General features: G+C 38.8%; 2 protein-coding genes and 1 long non-coding RNA gene across 4 annotated transcripts in view; 2 read left to right on the forward strand and 1 right to left on the reverse strand.

Annotated features, from left to right (window-relative positions):
- Positions 1-11,452, forward strand: part of ST13 (ST13 Hsp70 interacting protein) — a 33,831-nt gene extending 22,379 nt beyond the window's left edge. For both annotated transcript variants that reach the window (XM_025458913.3, XM_049115812.1), the window contains exons 8-12: positions 2,807-2,909; positions 4,123-4,239; positions 6,762-6,810; positions 8,697-8,830; positions 9,385-11,452. In XM_025458913.3, coding sequence (XP_025314698.1) covers positions 2,807-2,909; positions 4,123-4,239; positions 6,762-6,810; positions 8,697-8,830; positions 9,385-9,513 — 532 coding nt within the window. In that variant the 3' untranslated portion in view covers positions 9,514-11,452. The remainder of the gene's footprint in view (positions 1-2,806; positions 2,910-4,122; positions 4,240-6,761; positions 6,811-8,696; positions 8,831-9,384) is intronic.
- LOC112667356 (uncharacterized) lies at positions 300-15,140 on the reverse strand. Its single transcript, XR_003141128.3, has 4 exons — positions 14,835-15,140; positions 14,182-14,319; positions 11,760-11,952; positions 300-2,982 (listed from the first exon to the last, which is right to left on the reverse strand). It is a non-coding gene; the product is annotated as an uncharacterized LOC112667356 (long non-coding RNA).
- A 183-nt stretch (positions 15,141-15,323) lies between these two features.
- SLC25A17 (solute carrier family 25 member 17) overlaps positions 15,324-20,363 on the forward strand; it is a 45,300-nt gene continuing 40,260 nt past the window's right edge. The window contains exon 1 of the mRNA XM_025458931.3: positions 15,324-15,507. Coding sequence (XP_025314716.1) covers positions 15,454-15,507 — 54 coding nt within the window. The 5' untranslated portion in view covers positions 15,324-15,453. The remainder of the gene's footprint in view (positions 15,508-20,363) is intronic.

Below are 20,363 nucleotides of genomic sequence, written 5' to 3' on the forward strand. Positions count from 1 at the left end.
CTTCTAAAATTTAAATTTCATTGTTTAATATGCTTTGGAAAAAAGTGAAATTGCCTAAGGATTTAATTTCAAAGTGAGATGTGCTCAATATGAAGAATTGAGAGAGAATAAAAAACAAAGTAAAAATTCTTTTTATTTCTTCAAAGAAAACTACTGTTTAATAGCTTTTGACTGTTATAGCCAAATTTAAGGTAAGGATCAAAAATTACTTCTAAGAAAGAGCATGACCTTCAGATTTTCTCTTATTTTTTTTTTCTCTTATTTTTAGATTTGCTTTGTGTAACCTAACATTAAAGAATATGTTCTAGAAGAAGAAATTCCTTAGTCTGTCGGTCTGTTTGTTTGTTTATTTATTTATTTATTTATGATAGTCACACAGAGAGAGAGAGAGGCAGAGACACAGGCAGAGGGAGAAGCAGGCTCCATGCACCGGGAGCCTGATGTGGGATTCGATCCCGGGTCTCCAGGATCGCGCCCTGGGCCAAAGGCAGGCGCTAAACCACTGCACCACCCAGGGATCCCCAAATTCCTTAGTCTTAAACTACTTTAGTTGCTGTTAGGTAGATCACCTGAAAACACAGGAAAAGAAGACAATAAAGAGGTGAATTTATCCTAGATTAGACATTATTTCTGGAAATGAAAATGTTATACAAGTGAGTATTGGTGGCTTGAGGATGAGATTTCCAGTGACATTTACATGTTACATGGATTGGAAAGGAACTGCCCTTCAAGTGTGGATGGAAATGAGATGGATATGCTTGGGACAGCTGTATTAAGTTACTCAAAAAAGGAGCTCTAATGATTATGAAGACGCATGTCAAAGGTAGAGGAAAAAGGTTAGGATAAGATGTATTAATGCTCTGGGTGTCAGAAAGCTTATGCATTGCTATTGATCATCCAGAGACTGTGGTTATCTTTGATTGCATTTTCTTTGCCTGCCCCCCTTTCCTTCTTTCCTTTAATTTTTTTATTTCTTTGCCTTCCAGTACAAGGTAGATGAGCTCATCTTGTGTTTTGCTTCTCCCAGATTCAGAATTAACCATTTCTCTAAGAAACCAGGTTCATTTTGTGAGGATTATATTTATAGAAAATAAAGTTTAGCCCTAGGTGTGTTCGTTCCTCCGGGATACCATTACTTATGTCATTACAGTGAACCGAGTTAGAAAAAACACATTTTATTTATTTGTGAGAGAGCGTGCTAATGGGTATGAGCAGAGGGAGAGGGAAAAGCAGACTCCCTACTGGGCAGGGAACTGGACTCTGGCCCAATATCAAGATCTTGGGATTAGGACCTGAGCCAAAAGCAGACACTTCCCCAACTGAGCCACCCAGATGCCCTAGAAAAAACATCTTTTAAACAATGATTTTAAGGGAAAAAGTGGAAATTTGGGGTTTTCCAATTAAAATTCAATATTAAATATTTTTCCTTTTATTTTGCTTTTTTTTTTTTAAGATTTTATTTATTTATTCATGGGAAACACAGAGTCAGAGACACAGAGTGAGAAGCAGGCTCCATATAGAGAGCTCGACGTGGGACTTGATCCTCTGTCTCCAGAATCATGCCCCGGGCTGAAGGTGGTGCTAAACCGCTGAGCTGCCCAGGGTGCCGCTATTTTGCATTTTTTAACACTATTCTAGACTCAAAATCTTTACTCATAATATATTTACTTGTGTTACTGTATGATAACATAAGATTGTTTTATAATCCTATTTTGAAATAATATTCTAAGTATTATAATCCTATTTTGAAATAATATTCTAAGTAAAGTTTTATATGTTGTGTTTTGTATGTTGCAGCTTTTATCCTTAGAGTATATTCCACTTAAGATACACAGTCAAAATATTGTTGCTGTTTTTTAAAATTTTTAATTTATTTTTTCATGAGAGAAGCAGGCTCCTGACAGGGAGCCAGATGCGGGACTCTATCCCCGGACCCTGGGATCATGCCACGACCTGAGCTGAAGGCAGATGCTCAAGCGCTGAGCCACCCAGGCGTCCCAAAAATACTGTTTTAAAAATTACCTGACTTTTGGAGAGCTTGGGTGATTTCGGTTCAGTCGTGATCTTCGCGTCGTGGGAGAGAGTCTGCTTCAGATTCTTCTTCTCCCTCTTCCCTTCCCCCTGTTTTCCTACCTGCACACACACTAAATAAATACATACATACATACACCATAAATAAATGCATGTATGTGTATGTTCCTTTTTTTCCTGTATGGTTTATGCTCTGTGTGGTAAACAACCTTTTTTTATTCCAGTCTTTTCTGGTTAATTTTCTTCACATATATAAAATATTTGCATATTTAAGGAGTCAAAACTGAGTTGACAGGTGTACCAGGGAAGTCTCATTTCCATTGTGGTCCCCTCTAGTCCATTCTTACCTTATCCCACCAGCCTTCAGTTTCTGATTTATCGTCTTTCTTTTAATAAAATGTGCACACATGTATTGTTTTCTGCCTTATAGCATGCTAAGTGTATATTATGTTAATCCTGTTTTTAAGGAGTTGAAATTGTTGACAATTGTAGCTCTATATAATTTTTTTAAAAGTTTTATGTTTTGGGGATCCCTGGGTGGCTCAGTGGTTTAGCATCTGCCCTTGGTTCAGGGCATGATCCTGGAGTCCCGTGGCCGAGTCCCACACCGGGCTCCCTGCATGGAGTCTGCTTCTCCCTCTGCCTGTGTCTCTGCCTCTCTCTGTGTGTGTGTCTCTCATGAATAAATAAAGTCGTCTTAAAAAAAGAAAGAAAGACACCACCACATTAGTTGATATGTATAAAAGGCCCCTAAAATGAATTTAATCTGTTTCAGACTTCTGGGTCATTGGGAGGAAGCAGCACATGATCTTGCCCTTGCTTGTAAACTGGATTATGATGAAGATGCTAGTGCAATGCTGAAAGAAGTTCAACCCAGGGTATGTTCAAGTAGAGAAAGAGATGTCATTATTGTGATGCTCTGTGGTTCTAGTACTTCTGGCAGTAATTTACCTGCAAAACAGATACGAAGAAACATTTGGATATTTCCATCTATAATCACTGATGTTTGTACTCAGGAAACTTCAATAGTTTATCACGCCTCTATTTTTAATGCTGCATTACAGCAAGCTCTGTTACTTTGTTTGCAAGCCTGTAATAGAGTTGTAATCAGAGAGTTAGAAATAGGAGGGGGGGAGCATCAAGTTTACAGCAAGGAAAGAAATAGAAGATTTATAAAGTGTGACCAAGGTTGCATCTGCTCTGTCCTTGTTTCTTATAGGTGTATGCAGCAACTGTATAAAGCATGAGGACATTATGGAAGTTAGCATGTTTCATTATTTTAAAAATGATAATAGTGACTCCAAAAGCTAGGATATTCTGTTTAAAGATAATTGTTAAAATCAATTTAGTGCATTTACATGGTAAATTCTTCAGTTTTGTGGGAAGTTACATTACCAAGAATTTATTCCCAAAGGTTACAAGGTAGTGGAAATTACTGGATTTAACTTACCTATAATCAGAGACTTTGAGTTCTTTTTTCTTTTCATAACATGACTAACTCCAGCAAGGTTATGATAAGAGAGTCTAGAACACGAGATTCTTAGAAAATGGTAAACAAGCTGAAGTAACAATTGAATATTACTTTCGTATATTTACTTTATTTTCTGAATAAATAATATATTCCAGATATTTGATCCAGGCTATATGCTAGTGCCTGATACATACATTTTTTCTTAATCTTTACAGCCTTCTGTAAGACTTATTTCTCTTTGCCTGCCCACCTTCATTTTATGGACAAGAAAACTTCAGTGTAGTTAGACTATGGCAATACTGGTGTGTGCATTTCAATCTCTGCCTTCCCATGGCTAGTATCAGGCAAGAATTGCACTTGACATCCTTGCACTAGTTACTTGTTTGAAATTTATAACACTTCTAACTTCAGTCTCTGCCTCTTTGTTTCACAGTGGACTTGTTAAACTGTGAGTTATGTAAGGTCTTTCTCTGTAAAGTAAATTTATCGCTCAGAACTGTGTGTTGAATTTAAGCCTTTTCACAAAGAAAAATAATTATTTTACAAAACTGGCGATTTGGATTGCCCTTATTCAGCTTTTAAAGAAAGCATTTTTTCTGTGGCTTTTTGTTTTTCCGTAGGCCCAGAAAATTGCTGAACATCGGAGGAAGTATGAACGAAAACGTGAAGAGCGAGAGATCAAAGAAAGAATAGAAAGGGTTAAGAAGGCTCGGGAAGAACATGAAAGAGCCCAGAGGGTAAAGTTTCTATAGCCAAACCTTTTTTTTTTTTTTAAGATTTTATTTATTTATTCATGAGACACATGCACACACACAGGCAGAGACACAGGCAGAGGGAGAAGCAGGCTCCATGCAGGGAGCTTGACGTGGGACTTGATCCTGAGACTCCAGAATCACGCCCCAGGCCGAAAGCAGGCACTAAACCGCTGAGCCACCCAGGGATTCCCGCCCTCCCCCCCTTTTTTTAAGATTATATTTATGTATTCATGAGAGACACAGAGGCCAGAGACACAGGCAAGGCGAGAAGCAGGCTCCCTACATATGGGACTCAATCCCAGAACCCCGGGATCAGGACGTCCAACCACTGAGCCACCCAGGTGCTCCTATAGCTAAACCATTAATGGGAAATAGAGTAGATAGAGTTTTAGGATATCATTCTAATTCCTGGCTCTTATTTCATGCTGGCTGCAGTTGTGTAGGGTAATGATGCTACTTAGTTTTTCCTTCCTTCACTATCTCCCAATTTGTAGGGATATTTCTGTTCTTAAATTCCTTTTTTTTGTTTTTGTTTTTGTTCTTAAATTCCTAAGTTAATTTTTTTATTTTATTTTTTTTTTAATTTTTATTTATTTATGATAGTTACAGAGAGAGAGAGAGGCAGAGACACAGGCAGAGGGAGAAGCAGGCTCCATGCACCGGGAGCCCGATGTGGGATTCGATCCCGGGTCTCCAGGATTGCGCCCTGGGCCAAAGGCAGGCGCCAAACCGCTGCGCCACCCAGGGATCCCTCCTTAGTTAGTTTATATATCACCAGTTTATATTCTTGTGTCCTCCTAAAATTAGGAATTTTTTTTTTTTGCTCAGGTAATTAAAACTTGTCAGTATTATTTGTTTTCTTGTGGATGCTTGCCCTGATTTGTTGAGTTTTATGATTCCTTCTGTTCCAATAGTGGATTCATAGCTATTTAAAATAGACTAGGTGGCTCAGCGGTTCCAATAGTGGATTCATAGCTATTTAAAATAGACTAGGTGGCTCAGCAGTTTAGTGCTGCCTTCAGCCCAGGGTGTGATCCTGGAGACCTGGGATTGAGTCCCATGTCAGGCTCCCTGCATGGAGCCTGCTTCTCCCTCTGCCTGTGTCTCTGCCTCTCTCTCTCGGTCTGTCATGAATAAATAAATAAATAAATAAATAAAATCTTTAAAAAATAAATAAAATAAAACAAATAAAATAAATAAAATAAATAAATAAAATAAAATAAAATAAAATAAAAGACTAGGGGATCCCGGGGTGGCTCAGCGGTTTAGCGCTTGCCTTCGGCCCAGGGTGTGATCTGTAGTCCCGGGATCAAGTTCTGCATTGGGCTCCCTGCATGGAGCCTGCTTCTCCCTCTGCCTATTTCTCTGCCTCTCTTTCTCGCTATGTCTCTCATGAATAAATAAAATAAAAATAAGATAAAATAGACTCTATTCATTTTTAGTTATAAAATCATAAAACTTAGAAGAAAGAAAAGTATTCATAATTCATCCACAATATTTTTGCTGTTCTTAAGGTTTCTCCTCTTTTTTATTTTACTGGATTAGCTTTTTGCATTTGTTGCTGTCAGGTTTCACGTAGTTCTTTCCATCGTTGTTGAATAAAAGGTTATAAAGCTATATTATATAGCCTTACATCCTAATTTTTGTCATTTAATATTAATAGTTAACAAAATAACATGAATTTATAATTAATTATACTGAATGAATTCAATACTTTAAGATCTTATTTATTTATTCATGAGAGACACAGAGAGAGAGGCGGAGACATCGGCAGAGAGAGAAGCCGGTTCCATGCCGGGATCATGCCCTTGGCCAAAGGCAGGCAGGCACCTAACTGCTGAGCCACCCAGGCGTGTCTCTGAATTTAGTAAGATTTAATAAAGCTAATATTAAAAAATAAAGTTAATATTAAATGCTTTTAAAGCATTTTAATATATTAGGATTATAGTTACTGTATTCAAAAGTAATTTTCACATTTGTATATTCTTGATGACTTTATAACTGGTTATGACAGAAATATATTTTTTCTTTTACTTTGCTAAAAATAACAAATTGGTAAATTCCGATTGTATTAAGTTACATAGAGAAAGTATGGAAAAGATGATCTTGGGAAACAAAAGTCATTGGCAATCTATGTAATCTAGCCATGTCATTTTATTTTGAAGTTTATCAACATTAAGAATTTTTACTTTGCATAAGGACAGACAGACATCAGTGAATTGCTTTCCAGGTGTTGCTCTTTTCCTGCCCCAAGTAGAAGTAAAACACTACTTCACATCGTTACCTAAAGTAATGCTCAAGGACAGCCTAGCTGGGAAATTTCAAAATGGGGACTGAGGGTTGTGTATTCTTTAGTTCATATTGCTTTTTGAAACTTGTCTCTTAAGTTCTCTGACTTGCCGATTTGACAATTTTTTCATGATTTTGCATGGCTTAGGGTAACCGTGGACAGTAGACTCCCCAACACCACCACTATATGATTTCTTTATTTCTTTGTATTAAAGGAGGAAGAAGCCAGACGACAATCAGGAGCTCAGTATGGCTCTTTCCCAGGTATTTTTAAAAGAAAAATTAAAACTATTAGTATTGTAAATAATTGGAGAACATTCTGATTTGGGGGCTCATGTATGTCTATTATATTTAGTACTGTTAGTCCCTGGAATATTGAAAAGCCTTTAGAATGTTAGCTTCTTAGAAGTTTCATTTTCCTTTAAAACTTAAATGTTAATAGAAATACAGTATGTTATTTTCTTCATGCTTTGAGCAGTATACTTTTTTATAATAGCTAACATTTATTGAGGTTTGAGCATTGTATTTTTCTTAGAGACCTATGAATTAATTATGATGTATTTTAAGTATTTCTAAATTGTCATAATGGGATTTTATTCTGTTAGACATTGATATTCATGAGATACTAGGTAAAAGCCCTGTTAGGAATTACTAAGCATAAAAAACATTTTGAGTCTAGGGTAAAAATAAATGTAAGCTGTTTTTTGTAAATGTCAAGTGATTAGAAATTACCAGGGGGCCAAAGCCTTCAGTGATAGCAGAGGCCGGCCTATATGGTACAAGTAGAAGAGCAGTTAAAAAGGCACCTAAAGAACAATTTTTGAATACTTCCCGAATGAGGCAGTGTGAAATTTAAAGAACCAGAAGAGATTCTTGTAAAGTTTGTAATTCTAATGGGGAATCAATTGCCTTCAGCTTTAATAATAATAATCTCCTTTTTCCGAAGGAAGGTTTACAGAGGCAATTACACACCCCTTAATGGCTATATGCCACTGGCTACAACTTAAGTTATATGGTCAAAGGCTAGAAAAGATACCTTTATTCTAAAAGGTCATGTGCCAAGCAACTTTAAAAACAAAGACCATATGTTGGGTGACTTGCTGTCTGAAGAAAACAACCACTAAAATATAGACTAGTACTAGATATAATTTTTTATTATGTGGATTTTATTATCTAAATTTGACAAGTAGACTGATTAACTCCTGGTGCTTTGGGCCAGTAATTTTTTTTTTTTAAGAAGTTCTTTTCAGGCCCTTTTAGATTCCCTTACCTTACTTACTATTTATAGGCATATTTAAGTTATTGAGCCGGCAGAAATGAGTTTATTATATGTGTTTCTTTATGATATCTTATATATAGTCACCCTTGATATATAGAATATATTAAGGTAATGTGTGTTTCCCTTTAGGATGTGTATATTGGCATAACTGATTTCAGAATATTTCTAATGGACATAAAAGGTTTATGGTAGTGAAAAACTGGGTGATAATTTGGGTTTATAATCTAAAAATACACTGGGAAAATTAAATCTTTGTTGCTAGAGCTTTGTTCTCAGTGAAAAGAAGAAACACCAGGAGTGCCTGTTAAAAATGCAGATTTTCACTTCCAAAGATTTGGATTCTGTTTAGGGTGGAGATAGAAATCCACAGCTTTTTATAACAAACATTTCATATAGTACTTAAAAGAATGACTGCTCTCTCTAGAGCAATACAGTTTAAACATACTTAAACATGTTTAAAAACAGCCAAAGTCTTACTAATTAGATCTTTAAATTGAAACATAATGTTAGAGTGAGAAAATATGACCAAAATGATTTATTAGACTTTTAAATTTTGTAATATCAAGGGACTGTTAGCTTTCTCTTTAAGGTGAGGTTAGTTGTCTTTTTTTAAAAAAACAGTTTTATTACTAGGAAAAAATAAATGCAGAAAGTAACAAAGTTGACTTACAGCCTTATTTTTTTAAGAGAAAATTTCAAGGTAAAATTAGGTCTTCTTACATCCAGTTAGAGTATTTAGTAGGCCCCTTGTTCTTTGCATATGCACATGGGAGTGTGGGTGTGATTTTCATCAGAAGGAAGTAGTGTGCTGCTGTAAGACTACTTCAGAATATGGTTGGTGTCTGTGCAGTTACTTCATTTATTCTTGCAGGTGGCTTTCCAGGGGGAATGCCTAGTAATTTTCCTGGAGGAATGCCTGGAATGGCAGGGGGGATGCCTGGAATGGCAGGAATGCCTGGGCTCAATGAAATTCTTAGTGACCCAGAGGTTCTTGCAGCCATGCAGGTAAGACTTGAAAGAACAAAGTTGGGCATTTATCATAGGCATTTCTTTCATTAATTCTATGTAGAGACAAAAGTTACTCTATTAGCCATGTTTTACTTCTCTGAGTTACCAAATAGCTAATTACACAATTAGGCTTTTTTTTCTTCAGAATAAGTAGCTTAAATTACTAAAAATTGATTTATAGGAAATACTCTGTGATAGTTTGATTATATCCAGTTGTCCTTTTTTTCTTTTTATGTTCCAAGTTTTTATTTAAATTGTAGTTAACATATAGTGTAGTATTTGTTTCAAGAGTAGAGAGTTTAGTGATTCTTCTTATCAAAATTGTGTATGCTTTTTTTCATGATCTAGTTTAAGTGATGTAATTAGGCATTTGATTTTGAAGTGCACATTAGTAATATTTAACTTGAGGGACTTGTCCAGACCCCAATTTAACTTGGCCATGACGAAATTGTCAGTCTAAATAAAGATGTAGGATTTAGGGTAATAAACTTGTTAAACCACAGAACTCTTTTTTAAATACTAAAAAAATACCCCACCACCTTTCTTTGCAGGATCCAGAAGTTATGGTGGCCTTCCAGGATGTAGCCCAGAACCCAGCAAATATGTCAAAATATCAGAGCAACCCAAAGGTTATGAATCTCATCAGTAAATTGTCAGCCAAATTTGGAGGTCAAGCATAATGCCCTTCTGACAAAGCCCTTGCTGAAAGAAAAGCAACTTCGATCACCTAATGGATGTCGCAATAATACAAACCAGTGTACCTCTGACCTTCTCAAGAAGAAAGCTGGGGTGCTGTGAAGAGAATCCCTACCCCTCTGCCCCACATGCAACTGAAACATTCTACAGTGGTTTGCCATTAGGGTATTCATTCAGATAATGTTTTCCTACTAGGAATTACAAACTTTAAACACTTTTTAAACCTTAAAAATATTTAAAAACATTAAAAGAGTGTGTTAGTCCCTACATTTTTCTTTACTAATCATTTCAGTTTTTTTCCCTTTGGATTAATTGGGCAAGGAAGCTACTTCAGTGTGGAAGATTTATTATTGCTCAGTTTGAGTGAAATAAAGGTTTATTAACAGGAGGCAAATATAACATTTAAATAGATGAAGTTTGAGTTGGAAGTATGGTTACTGAGGTATTTTGACTTGTCTTTTTAAATGTTTTACTTTTTAAACACGATTTATTTGGATAAAACCATTGGGACCACCAGTACTGCAGTAGGACCTGGGTAGGGACCGGAAGTGCTTGGCAGGGCAGCAGCAACCTTACTCCTTTTATATGATGTGCACCCTTATGCAGATGCATTTAAATCTTACACTGTGGTGAAGGGATGATTTTTATAATGCTGCAGTAGAGTTGGATTACTTAGCTGTGTTCTTGTCTGATACAGAAAATAAATGTTTTGCATTATTTCCACATAGAGGAAATAAGGGAATACTTTTCTTTTTATATTTCTGTGTTTAGAGTGACCTTTCCTGGTCAGAAAATACCCATTTCTTTGTGTGCTTTTTAATTGTTTTCACCACCTCCCATCCCCGCCCCAGTACTCTTTTTGGGCTAAAGATAGCCCCTTTCACTGGCATCATCAATACTATTATCATTCACAGCGTAATTGTGCAAGCATATGTAATGCTGGGTTTAATATGTAATACATATAGTGATTATGTAAGGTGATACTCAAAACAGCTGTAGTTTCTTACTTGGCCCAAGCGATTTCATATCTAAATGTTAGGTTTCCACTTAGGCGAAATCTTGCCATGTCAAAAGATGTTGGAAGGAGGGATTCCCTTTGGTGTTCAGTCTTCAACTTAGGAAATACCTGTTGCAATTGGAGTTTATCTTACGTTATTCATCTTCATATTTGGGAGAGTATGAGGTTTGAATTCATTGATCTACGGAAAGGAACCAAACTTCTTGATCCAACATGAATTATAAAATTGATGAGATCCATGGTTCTTCGCTGCGGAGTTGATGGCATTATGAGTCGTCCTGCTCCTATTCAGCTCTTAAATACTGCACCTTTTCCCAATCTCCTCTCTCTCCCTTCCTCTCTTCCAAGGATAAAGGAATGATAGTTTTCCGTTGTACATTCAACTCCTACATTTAATTAAGACTAAGTCCAGGCGCTGTACAGGAATTGCTGGGTTTCTACCTATCTTTCATTTTAACCATGTTTAAAAACGGTTTCAAGGGATGAGACCCTCTGTACTTTGCCTATTTGAAGATTCAGTGGTAGGAGCAGTGAAGAAAATTCCAAGGAATACATTTCTGAAATAGCACATTTCTAATATCAAAAGTAAGTTGATTAAGGTTCTAACCTTTTGCTGTACACATGCAGATAGAAATGCATCTGTTATATAAGTGAGAAAAGGCTGTATGCTAACTGAGCATGCTTTTTAAACCCTTTAAAAATACTCAGCATATAAACTTGCGTTTGAGCTTGCCAGTGGTTTTTTTGTTAATGTGTGTTCTCAAATTTTCTAATGTGTGCTGTGAATAACTCAAGACCAGTTTCCTTTGGGTTCCTTATTTGATTTACTTAATTATATATTAAGTACATTCTAACACTGCAAATATTACTATAAATGGGTAAAAGTAAAATTGGTCTTCTGGAAATGTGTCCTGTGCTTTTAAGTTCCACAAATATGAAGTACATTCATTTTCATAGAAACTCCGTATCATTTCTAAACAAGAAGTGTTTTTTCTTGTGCTAACAATGCTATAAGAAGGAAAAGTAAAGGAGGTTTTTTTTGCTTAAAAATATATAGTTATTGAAAAAAATATATATATAGTTATTGGATTTCTAGCTACATTAAAAATAAAGTATGGTTTCAAACTGGATACTGACCCCACACACACACACACTTTTTTTTTTTTTTTCCTGAGTACATGTTCTGTTTCTTTTAGGTCTTGAGCCACTCACCTTAAGTTATTTGCTGGACATAGTAGGCTTCAGTTTATAAAGTGCTGTTAACAGTGACTTCTAAGAAGGTATTAGGTGTTAAACAGCTTTACTTTTCTTCCAGATTGCAGGCCAGAGGTAAGCCGTTCTGTACTCAGAAGGTAGCTTCCATTTCTGAGGCCAAAAGTGCTTGCTCTGATGCTGATCTTCTAGCCTGAGGAAACAGGAGAGGGCACAAGGGAAGCACATACTGAGATACTGATGCTGATACACATAGTTAAGATTTTATTACTTCTCCTGACATTGGCCTTTTTTTAATCTTGAAACAATATTTACTTGCAAGGAAAGCTAGAAAAAAATGATCCACTGCTGTGTGGTCATGTTCCCAGTAAAAAACTACACCACAGAAGAAAGGGAGAAAATACCTGGGGTAACAATTAGCAGGATGCCACTTTAGGAAATAACTGGCCTAATGGGATAAGGGAGAAACAACTTGTATTTTAGAGATATTGTAATATTTAACATTAATGCACCCAAGTAGCCACTTAGATAAGTAGTACTTGCTCGGTGCCAGACACACTGTAATCAGTTTGAAAGCCTTGACTGCATTCTGATAATGACCATAAGGGCAGGTGCTCTTATTCCTGTATTATATAGATGAGGAAACAAGCACTTTTAAGTACATTGCCCAAGTTAACACCCCTGATTATTTGGGAAGCTGGTATTCTCACTAGGCTTGTTCTTCAGATTTCTCTTCCTCTTCTGTGCTCTACTGCCCAGTCTGTACAAGCTGGTTTCTTGTAGAATTGTTCGTGACTTCAAGAAATCGGAAACAAAATACTTTTGAAGAGGGTTGATTGAATAAGGAATACCACATATCATTGTGCGAATGTGCACGCCCAACGGGTTTCTCCTAATAGTAAGAGATGTAGCATAATTGAAGTGCTTAGAACACCGTGGCAGGCCCAATACTGGGGACAAGAAAATATTTTTTTAAATTATGGTGCAGTAATTTCAAAGTTGAGTATTTACAACCAATATAGCATACCTATTAGAGTGCCCAGTTTGGGGAGGAAAATAACCCTGAGGTAAATAGGCAACAAATACTAAAATAGCTGTTAAGCTTTTCATAGAGTAAACTATGGCGTGTTAAATTGGTGAGTTATAAATACCTTGGTAATTCAGTGAGACCTTTTGTGTAGTGCTGGTGGGAGTGTAAATTCACAATTTTCTGTAGAATGATCTATTAGAATTAAGTTCTGGATAGGTTCGTTTAACTCACTTTTGTGTTTGATGCCATAGGTATAAAAGGACATGCATAATTTTCTAATACGCTATTTGTATAAGGGAGACTGCCCCTAAAACTCAGGAAGCCCTAAGGAAAATCTACAATTATCAATACTAAATTAGATGTAAAAGTGAATGGTTAGAACAAAGGGAACAATTCAACTTTCAAAAACAAAGTCAAAATCAATTACAGAAATAGTATTAATATGTGGTATACCTATGCAATTGCTTTTTTTAAGAGCGAAAGTGCTCGCAAGAGGGAGGTGTTGAGCAGAGGGGCAGATAGAAATTTTTTTTTTTTAAGATTTTATTTATTCATGGGGGGTGGGGAGCGGAGAAGCAGGCTTCATGCAGGGAGCCAGACGTGGGACTGGATCCCAGGACTCCAGGATCATGCCCTAGGCCAAAGGCAGGTGCTAAACCACTGAGCCACCCAGGGCTCCCGCAGATAGAAAATTTTAAGCAGGTTCATGACTTAAATCATGACCTGAGCCAAAAAGAGTCTGACCTGAGACTAAGGTACCAGGCACCTCTGCTAATTGTAGTGTTTTCAGTAGAAAATGCTGTATCTTGATTAAAATTATTTTGATTGCTGGGATGCAGAAGAATGTATGAATATGTTACTTGCTCTGATTTTGTGCCCTACAAGTGGGAATTCTGATCAATTCTATTGTGTTGAATTACTAACATATAAAAAAATTTGTATGCTACATAGTCCAGTATATTCTTGACAGGAGAGCGCTTCCAGTTTGATGAGTCAACGAGAACTGAGTCTTCTGGGCACCTGAGTGGCTCAGTCAGTTAAATGTCTGCTTTTGGCTCAGGTCCCGATCCCAGGATCACGAGATGGATCCCTGCTTGCACCTTACTGCTAGGAGAGCTGCTCTCTGTTACTCCCTCTGCTTGTGTGTGCTGGCTCTCTGTCAAAATCTTTAAAAAGAACTGTGTCTTCTGCTTAAATATTAAAACAGACCAGCCTCTCTGTTTCAGTGCCAGCAAACTATTTTCATTTGATGTTCGGACCTGCGGTTTTCTGTAATGATCCTAGGGAGTGGTGAGAGTATTCTGGAGGCCATTTTTGCAACAGGAGGTCTAGGAGTAAGGACCATACACATAAATAGGTGTCCCCATAAATCTACTTGTGTCCCCAACTCACCTTTCACGTAGTTTGTGGTCACTGCAGCATCACCATAAATGAAGAGTTTAAGTGTAAAGATCTTAACCAGTGGTGCTTAAAACATTTTGTACAAATCTTGTGGAAACATGACCAGATAAACATTGCTAGGGCCGTCTCCTGAGGAGTAAATATAACGGACATAGTAAAGCACAGAGCAGACGTGTAGGAAGCACTCCTTGAATTATCACCAGCAGTACTGCAAGGGTAAATAAACTCAGCTGGTACTGAGACTGAAACCAGCTGGTACTGGTACTGGAGGAGACGTGGCAATGGCACTCAAGCAGGGTGGAGTCCTAAGACCTCGTGTCTCATAGTATGACAGGTTAGAGGTTGAAAATGGTTTCTCCAGTTCTTTGTCGTTTGGTTCTTAGGAACTTGTGAAGTTTTTTTTCCTTCAGCATTTATTATAAAGTACGTATACATAAAATTAGCTTTTGCAGTCCTTACGGCAGTGGAGTTGTATTAACACTCAACAAAAGAGAAAACTGGGGCGCCTGGGTAGCGCCCTCAGCACGGGGTCCGCTTGAGAGTCTCACTCTCCCTCTGCCCCTCTGCCCGCCCTCTCTCTCAAATAAGAGAGAAAACCAAAAGGGTTAAGTGACTTTCCTAGTTGATCACGAGAATAATCCCACCTGTATTCGATCGCTTTGATCTCAAGCTCCATTTTGTCTTCCTACAACACCCGGGAGATTTCAAAAGTGTTGAACTTTTGTCCAATCAACACTTCCTTTCGGATAAAATGTGAGTTTAAAAATATCGTCGAGAGAAAATACGAGTTAACTCGCAAAGAAATAGTGATGTTTGAATCCCCATCCTCCCGGCTACCAGTCAGTCTTACGCAGGGAAGGTGGCCACCTAAACCTTTCCACGTGCCCCTGTTGAAGCACATCCTGCCAGGTCCGCGAGCGCGAGACAACCCGGGTCAGACCCAGGGGGCGGCCCCCGGCCTTCTGACTGTCAGGCTGCTCCGCATGATTGGGCCAGCGCTTCTATGCCCCGCCCACACACGTCCGCGGACCAATCAGAGACAAGGGACTTTCCTGGGCCCGCCTTTCCCCTCTTTCCGCCCCTGCGGCCTCTGGCTGGGAGACACTGCGCGCTAAGACCCGGAAGTGGTTGTTCTGGAGGAGGCGGGCCTGAGGAGGTGGGGCCTGTGACGCTCACGCCCCGGGCTCCGGCGCTTCTTTCCTCCCTCCGCTCGCTGCGGCTCCTGAGGGAAAAGTGTTGCTAGGTCTGCGGGGAGCCGCAGCAATGGCCTCCGTGCTGTCCTACGAAAGCCTGGTCCACGCTGTGGCCGGAGCCGTGGTGAGGCGGGGTCTTCACGCCCGGGCCACTGAGGGGTGTGGGGCTTCTGTGGGGCCAGTCCCGGGGGATGGTTGGGGGATGGGGATGAGAGGGAGAGGGCGGGTGGGTGTCTGCAGTCGTGACTTGTGGGACGGGGAGGAATGAGACACAGGAGAGAAGATGCTGAAACAGTTCGAGGTGAGGCGCAGCACACCCTCCGCCCTACCTACTGTTTTTGGTCTCTTAGAAGATATCTGGGAGATAGACAGCGATGATCCCACATACCCCCACAGGGAGTCTGGAAGAAAATAATTGCTGTTTTCTTTGCCTTCTGAAATTTAAAGAGCAGTCATTTCCCTTAAAGGCCCCCGCACACACAAACTTCGTTCCACTGGCCAGAGGAGAACCTAGGTGTGAAGCTGTGTTGCTTACCTATATTGCCTATTTTCATATTCTTGCTGCAGACGAGTGGCAGTACTTGGGATATCTTTGGTTAATAATTGGCAGAAATACGTCCCCCCCCCCCCCCCAATTAAGATGAGAGTTGCTGTTAGCCACAAGTGTACTTTACTATGCCGTATGTGTGTGGTTCTTGGGGTTGTGGTGTCTCAGTTCCATTTGACACCACTGCCTTGTCCTTGACACTTTCCACTCTTGGCTTGGATAACTTCCTCCTCTGGTTGTCCTCTTACCTCTCTGACTGCCCTTTCTCATATCCTTCTGCTGTCAACATGCATCGTTTAGCAGTTGGAATCACTGTGACTTCAGAGGATATCGGAGTCGTCTCCTTTTAACCAGCAAAACTTCACTTTGAGCTCTCATTCTGTGCACACTAATCAGGGATGAACCCCAACTCCATCATTTGTTAGGCGACCCGTGAACTTCACTTTCCTAATCTATAAAGTAGGGTTATCAATACCTACTCTACAGACTTGTTTTTAAAGTTAGTTGACACAATACTTCATGGAAGTGCCTGATTCAGGAGTCTTGGTTTATTTCCTTAAACCAGGAGAGCCTTTCAGCGAGTACAAAGGCCCTGAAACGGAAGCTTGCTTGACATGCTCTAGGATGGTCACGGAACCTTCTGTATCTGGAGTGGAGGGAATAAAGAGGCGGAAAGTCTTCAGGGAACAAACTACATAAGACTTTAAGTGGGAAAGAGAGCTAGCTAGCTTTTAGAGGTTTTTGAGCATCCAGCAGCTTGCTGATTTACATTTTAGCTATGATCACCTGGTTCCTCTGTTGAGGGTAAACTGTAAGGGAGTAAAGGTGGAAGGAAGCAGAGATGTCAGGGGGCTGTTATGTCCTCTCAGGCAAGAGATGATTTTGGCTTGAACCAGGATAGTGGCAGTGGAGGTGGTTAGAAGCGAACATTAACCTGGAATATATATTTATAAGATAGAGCCACCAAGGTTTGATGGTGGATTGGATATGGGATATAATAGAATGAGGGTTGGTTGACTCTCCCAAGAGTTTTTGGCTGGAGCAACTGGAAGCATTTACATTTACGGAGATTGTGAAGACTGTAACTGAGCAGATCTGGGAGAAAGATTGGTTTTGGCTCTGACTAGATAAATGTAGACTGAGAGAAGGCTGCTTGAGCACACCAACATTAAGAGATTTGGGAAGTGAGATAGCACCAGCAGAGGAGACTAAGGAAGGGCCTGTTGGGTAGGAGGAAAACTAAGAGAATGCGGTGATTTGAAAATCACATGGGGAAGGGTGAAAATCAACTGGATCAGATAAGATGAGGAGTGAAAATTAACCATTGTTTTTGTTTTTGTTTTTAAGATTTTATTTATTTATTTATTTATTTATTTATTTATTTATTTATTTATTTATGAAAGACACAGAGACAGAGAGGCAGAGACACAGGCAGAGGGAGAAGCAGGCTCCATGCAGGGAGCCTGACACGGGACTCGATCCCAGGTCTCCAGTATCACGCCTTGACCCAAAGGCAGGTGCTTAACCACTGAGCCACCCAGGTGTCCCAACCATTGGATTTATTTTATTTTTTATTTTTTTAGATAATATTGCAAATCTTTTTTTTAATTTTTTAAAAATATTTATTTATTTATTTATTTATGATAGAGAGAGAGAGAGAGGCAGAGACACAGGCAGAGGGAGAAGCAGGCTCCATGCACTGGGAGCCCAACGTGGGATTCGATCCCAGGTCTCCAGGATCGCGCCCTGGGCCAAAGGCAGGCGCCAAACCGCTGCGCCACCCAGGGAATCCACCATTGGATTTATTAACGTGTTTATCAGTGTGATAAATCCAGTGGTTAATTGACAAGACACATTTTGGTAGATAGTGAATAGTTGTGGTGCATCTAAGGAAGAATGGGAATATGGAAAATGTTTGTTTTCCTTTCTTTTATCAATGAATGCTATTGATTCAGTACCTGTACTGAGTGCTTTCTAGGTGCCATGTGGTGTTCTAGGTGCTACAAATATAGTGGAGAACAGTCTTTTTGTTCACAAAGAGTGCATTCCAATGGGGGAGTCCGATAGTAATTGAGTAAACAAAAAAAATAAAATAATTTTGGATAGTGTTAAGTGTTATAAAACAAAATAAGCATTGGCAGACTTTTTCTGTAAGAAGGCAGATGGTACGTATTTTAGATTTTGTTTACAGTCTGGTGCAGCTACTCAGTACCACCATGATGGTATGAAAGTAGCCAATGACAATAAGTAAGTGAATGAATGGAGCTGAGTTTCAATAAAATCCTGTTTACAGGGATCCCTGGGTGGCGCAGTGGTTTGGCGCCTGCCTTTGGCCCAGGGCGTGATCCTGGAGACCCGGGATCGAGTCCCACGTCGGGCTCCCGGTGCATGGAGCCTGCTTCTCCCTCTGCCTGTCTCTGCCTCTCTCTCTCTCTTTCTCTCTCTGTGACTATCATAAATAAATTAAAAAAAAAAATCCTGTTTACAAAACAGACAGTAGATTGGATTTGGCTCTTGGGCCATAGTTTTTGGAGCCTTATTACAGAGCATGACTGTGGATACAGGTAATATATCTCTATGTAACCCACAAAGGTATTTCCATTTTTTTTCTTCTTGCCAGTTTTTCTCTTGTTGAAGTTATGTTTGAAATTATGCATCTTGAATTTGCTATGGTTTTTCTTTCTTTCATAAGCTGTGTTCGATTATCTAATAGATACACATTAGGAATTTTTTTTCTCTCTCTCTTACTTCCCCTCAGGGCAGTAATGTTCCTAGCACTTATCTGAGAAGTGACTTGGTATTTTGGGGTTTTTTTTTGGACTACTATGTTGCAGAATGTTCTCAGACTTTTTTTTTCCAAACTTTTATTTTAAAGTTAAACCATGTAACCTAGGCCCTCATTTCTTCTGATTGCTACCAAAGGAAAAAAATTTCGCCACAAAAATGTCACTACAGTTGATAAGAAAAATGGCTTTGTTTTTAATGATATAGTATTGTGGTGACTTCTATTTAATTAGATGTTCTGAGCATAGCATTCAGTCAAAGCTTTGAGATGATCAAGGAGAGTCGGCTTAGCATAGTGGTTAAGAGTACTTGAGTGCCTGAGTGCCTGAGTGCCAGGGATCCTGGGTCAGAATCCTGGCTCTGCCTCTTAGTAGCTGCCTGACTTCAATATAAACTCTTAGCAGGGCTGCCTAGAGTAGTTGCTTCTCCCCAAGGGATTGTTGGTCATTGCTTAAGATGTTGATTTACAAGCTTTTTTGAGTTGCCATGTTTCATGTTTGCTTATTTGGTTTCAAATTCTACATTTTCACATCAAGTGTGATGTTGTGCACATAAACACACACATTTAAAAATTAAAATAGGGATCCCCGGGTGGCTCAGTGGTTTAGCGCCTGCATTCAGCCCAGGGCGTGATCCTGGAGATGGGGGATCAAGTCCCACATCAGGCTCCCTGCATGGGGCCTGCTTCTCCCTCTGCCTGTATCTCTGCCCCCCCCCCCCTCTCTCTCTCTCTGTGTCTGTCATGAATAAAATAAAATCTTAAAAAAAAATTAAAATAAACAAATAGTGATTTTGAGTGTTTTATGGTACACCTTGGGGTAACTAGATAATCTCAAGTATTTGAAAATCAGAATTGTACTATTTCTTTTTTTTTTTTTTTAAGATTTTATTTATTTATTCATGAGAGACACACACAGAGAGAGAGGCAGAGACACAGGCAGAGGAGCCTGTGTGGGACTCCATGCAAGGAGCCCGATGTGGGACTCGATCCTGGGTCTCCAGGATCACTCCCTGGGCTGCAGGCGGCGCTAAACCGCTACGCTACCAGGGCTACCCAGAATTGTACTATTTCACGAGAATGCTATGCTAACTGATGACTATTAGATGATACAATTAATGGCCTCATTCCTAAACATTTCTCAAAATTTTGAGTATAATTAGTTTTATAGTTCTATATTTTTGGTTCTCATTAGATTAGCTTTGAAAGCTGGATTTTATTTGTAGAAATGTACATTTGTAATTAAAAGAAATTTTATTATCTACAGTTTGAAAATTGAGATTGGTTAGAATTGCCTAAGTGGGGTCTAGACATTGAAACAGAGTTTGGAATTGTAATGCTAATAATCAGAGGACTTCTTTTCTCCCTATAGTTAATTTAAAATTTTTTAGTTGGATAATTCATGTTTTAAAAGAATTGCATTTCATTGAATAAATACTGTTAAATTCAGATCATACAGAAATATGAAAGAATCCTCCTCCTTTCTCCTTCCACTTCACCTTTTATTGCTCTGTGACTCAGAGCCCAGGGCACACTTTAGAACTGTGTAAGAGGCCTATTCAGAGCATTCTTCTCCAGTTGGTATCACAAGAGAAAATTAGGTCTCGTTGACTAACTCTGTATCTCAACACTTAATATTACAGTAGACTTT

The sequence above is a fragment of the Canis lupus genome, chromosome 10, assembly GCF_003254725.2.
Source record: "Canis lupus dingo isolate Sandy chromosome 10, ASM325472v2, whole genome shotgun sequence".
NCBI classification, from domain to species: Eukaryota; Metazoa; Chordata; class Mammalia; order Carnivora; family Canidae; genus Canis; species Canis lupus.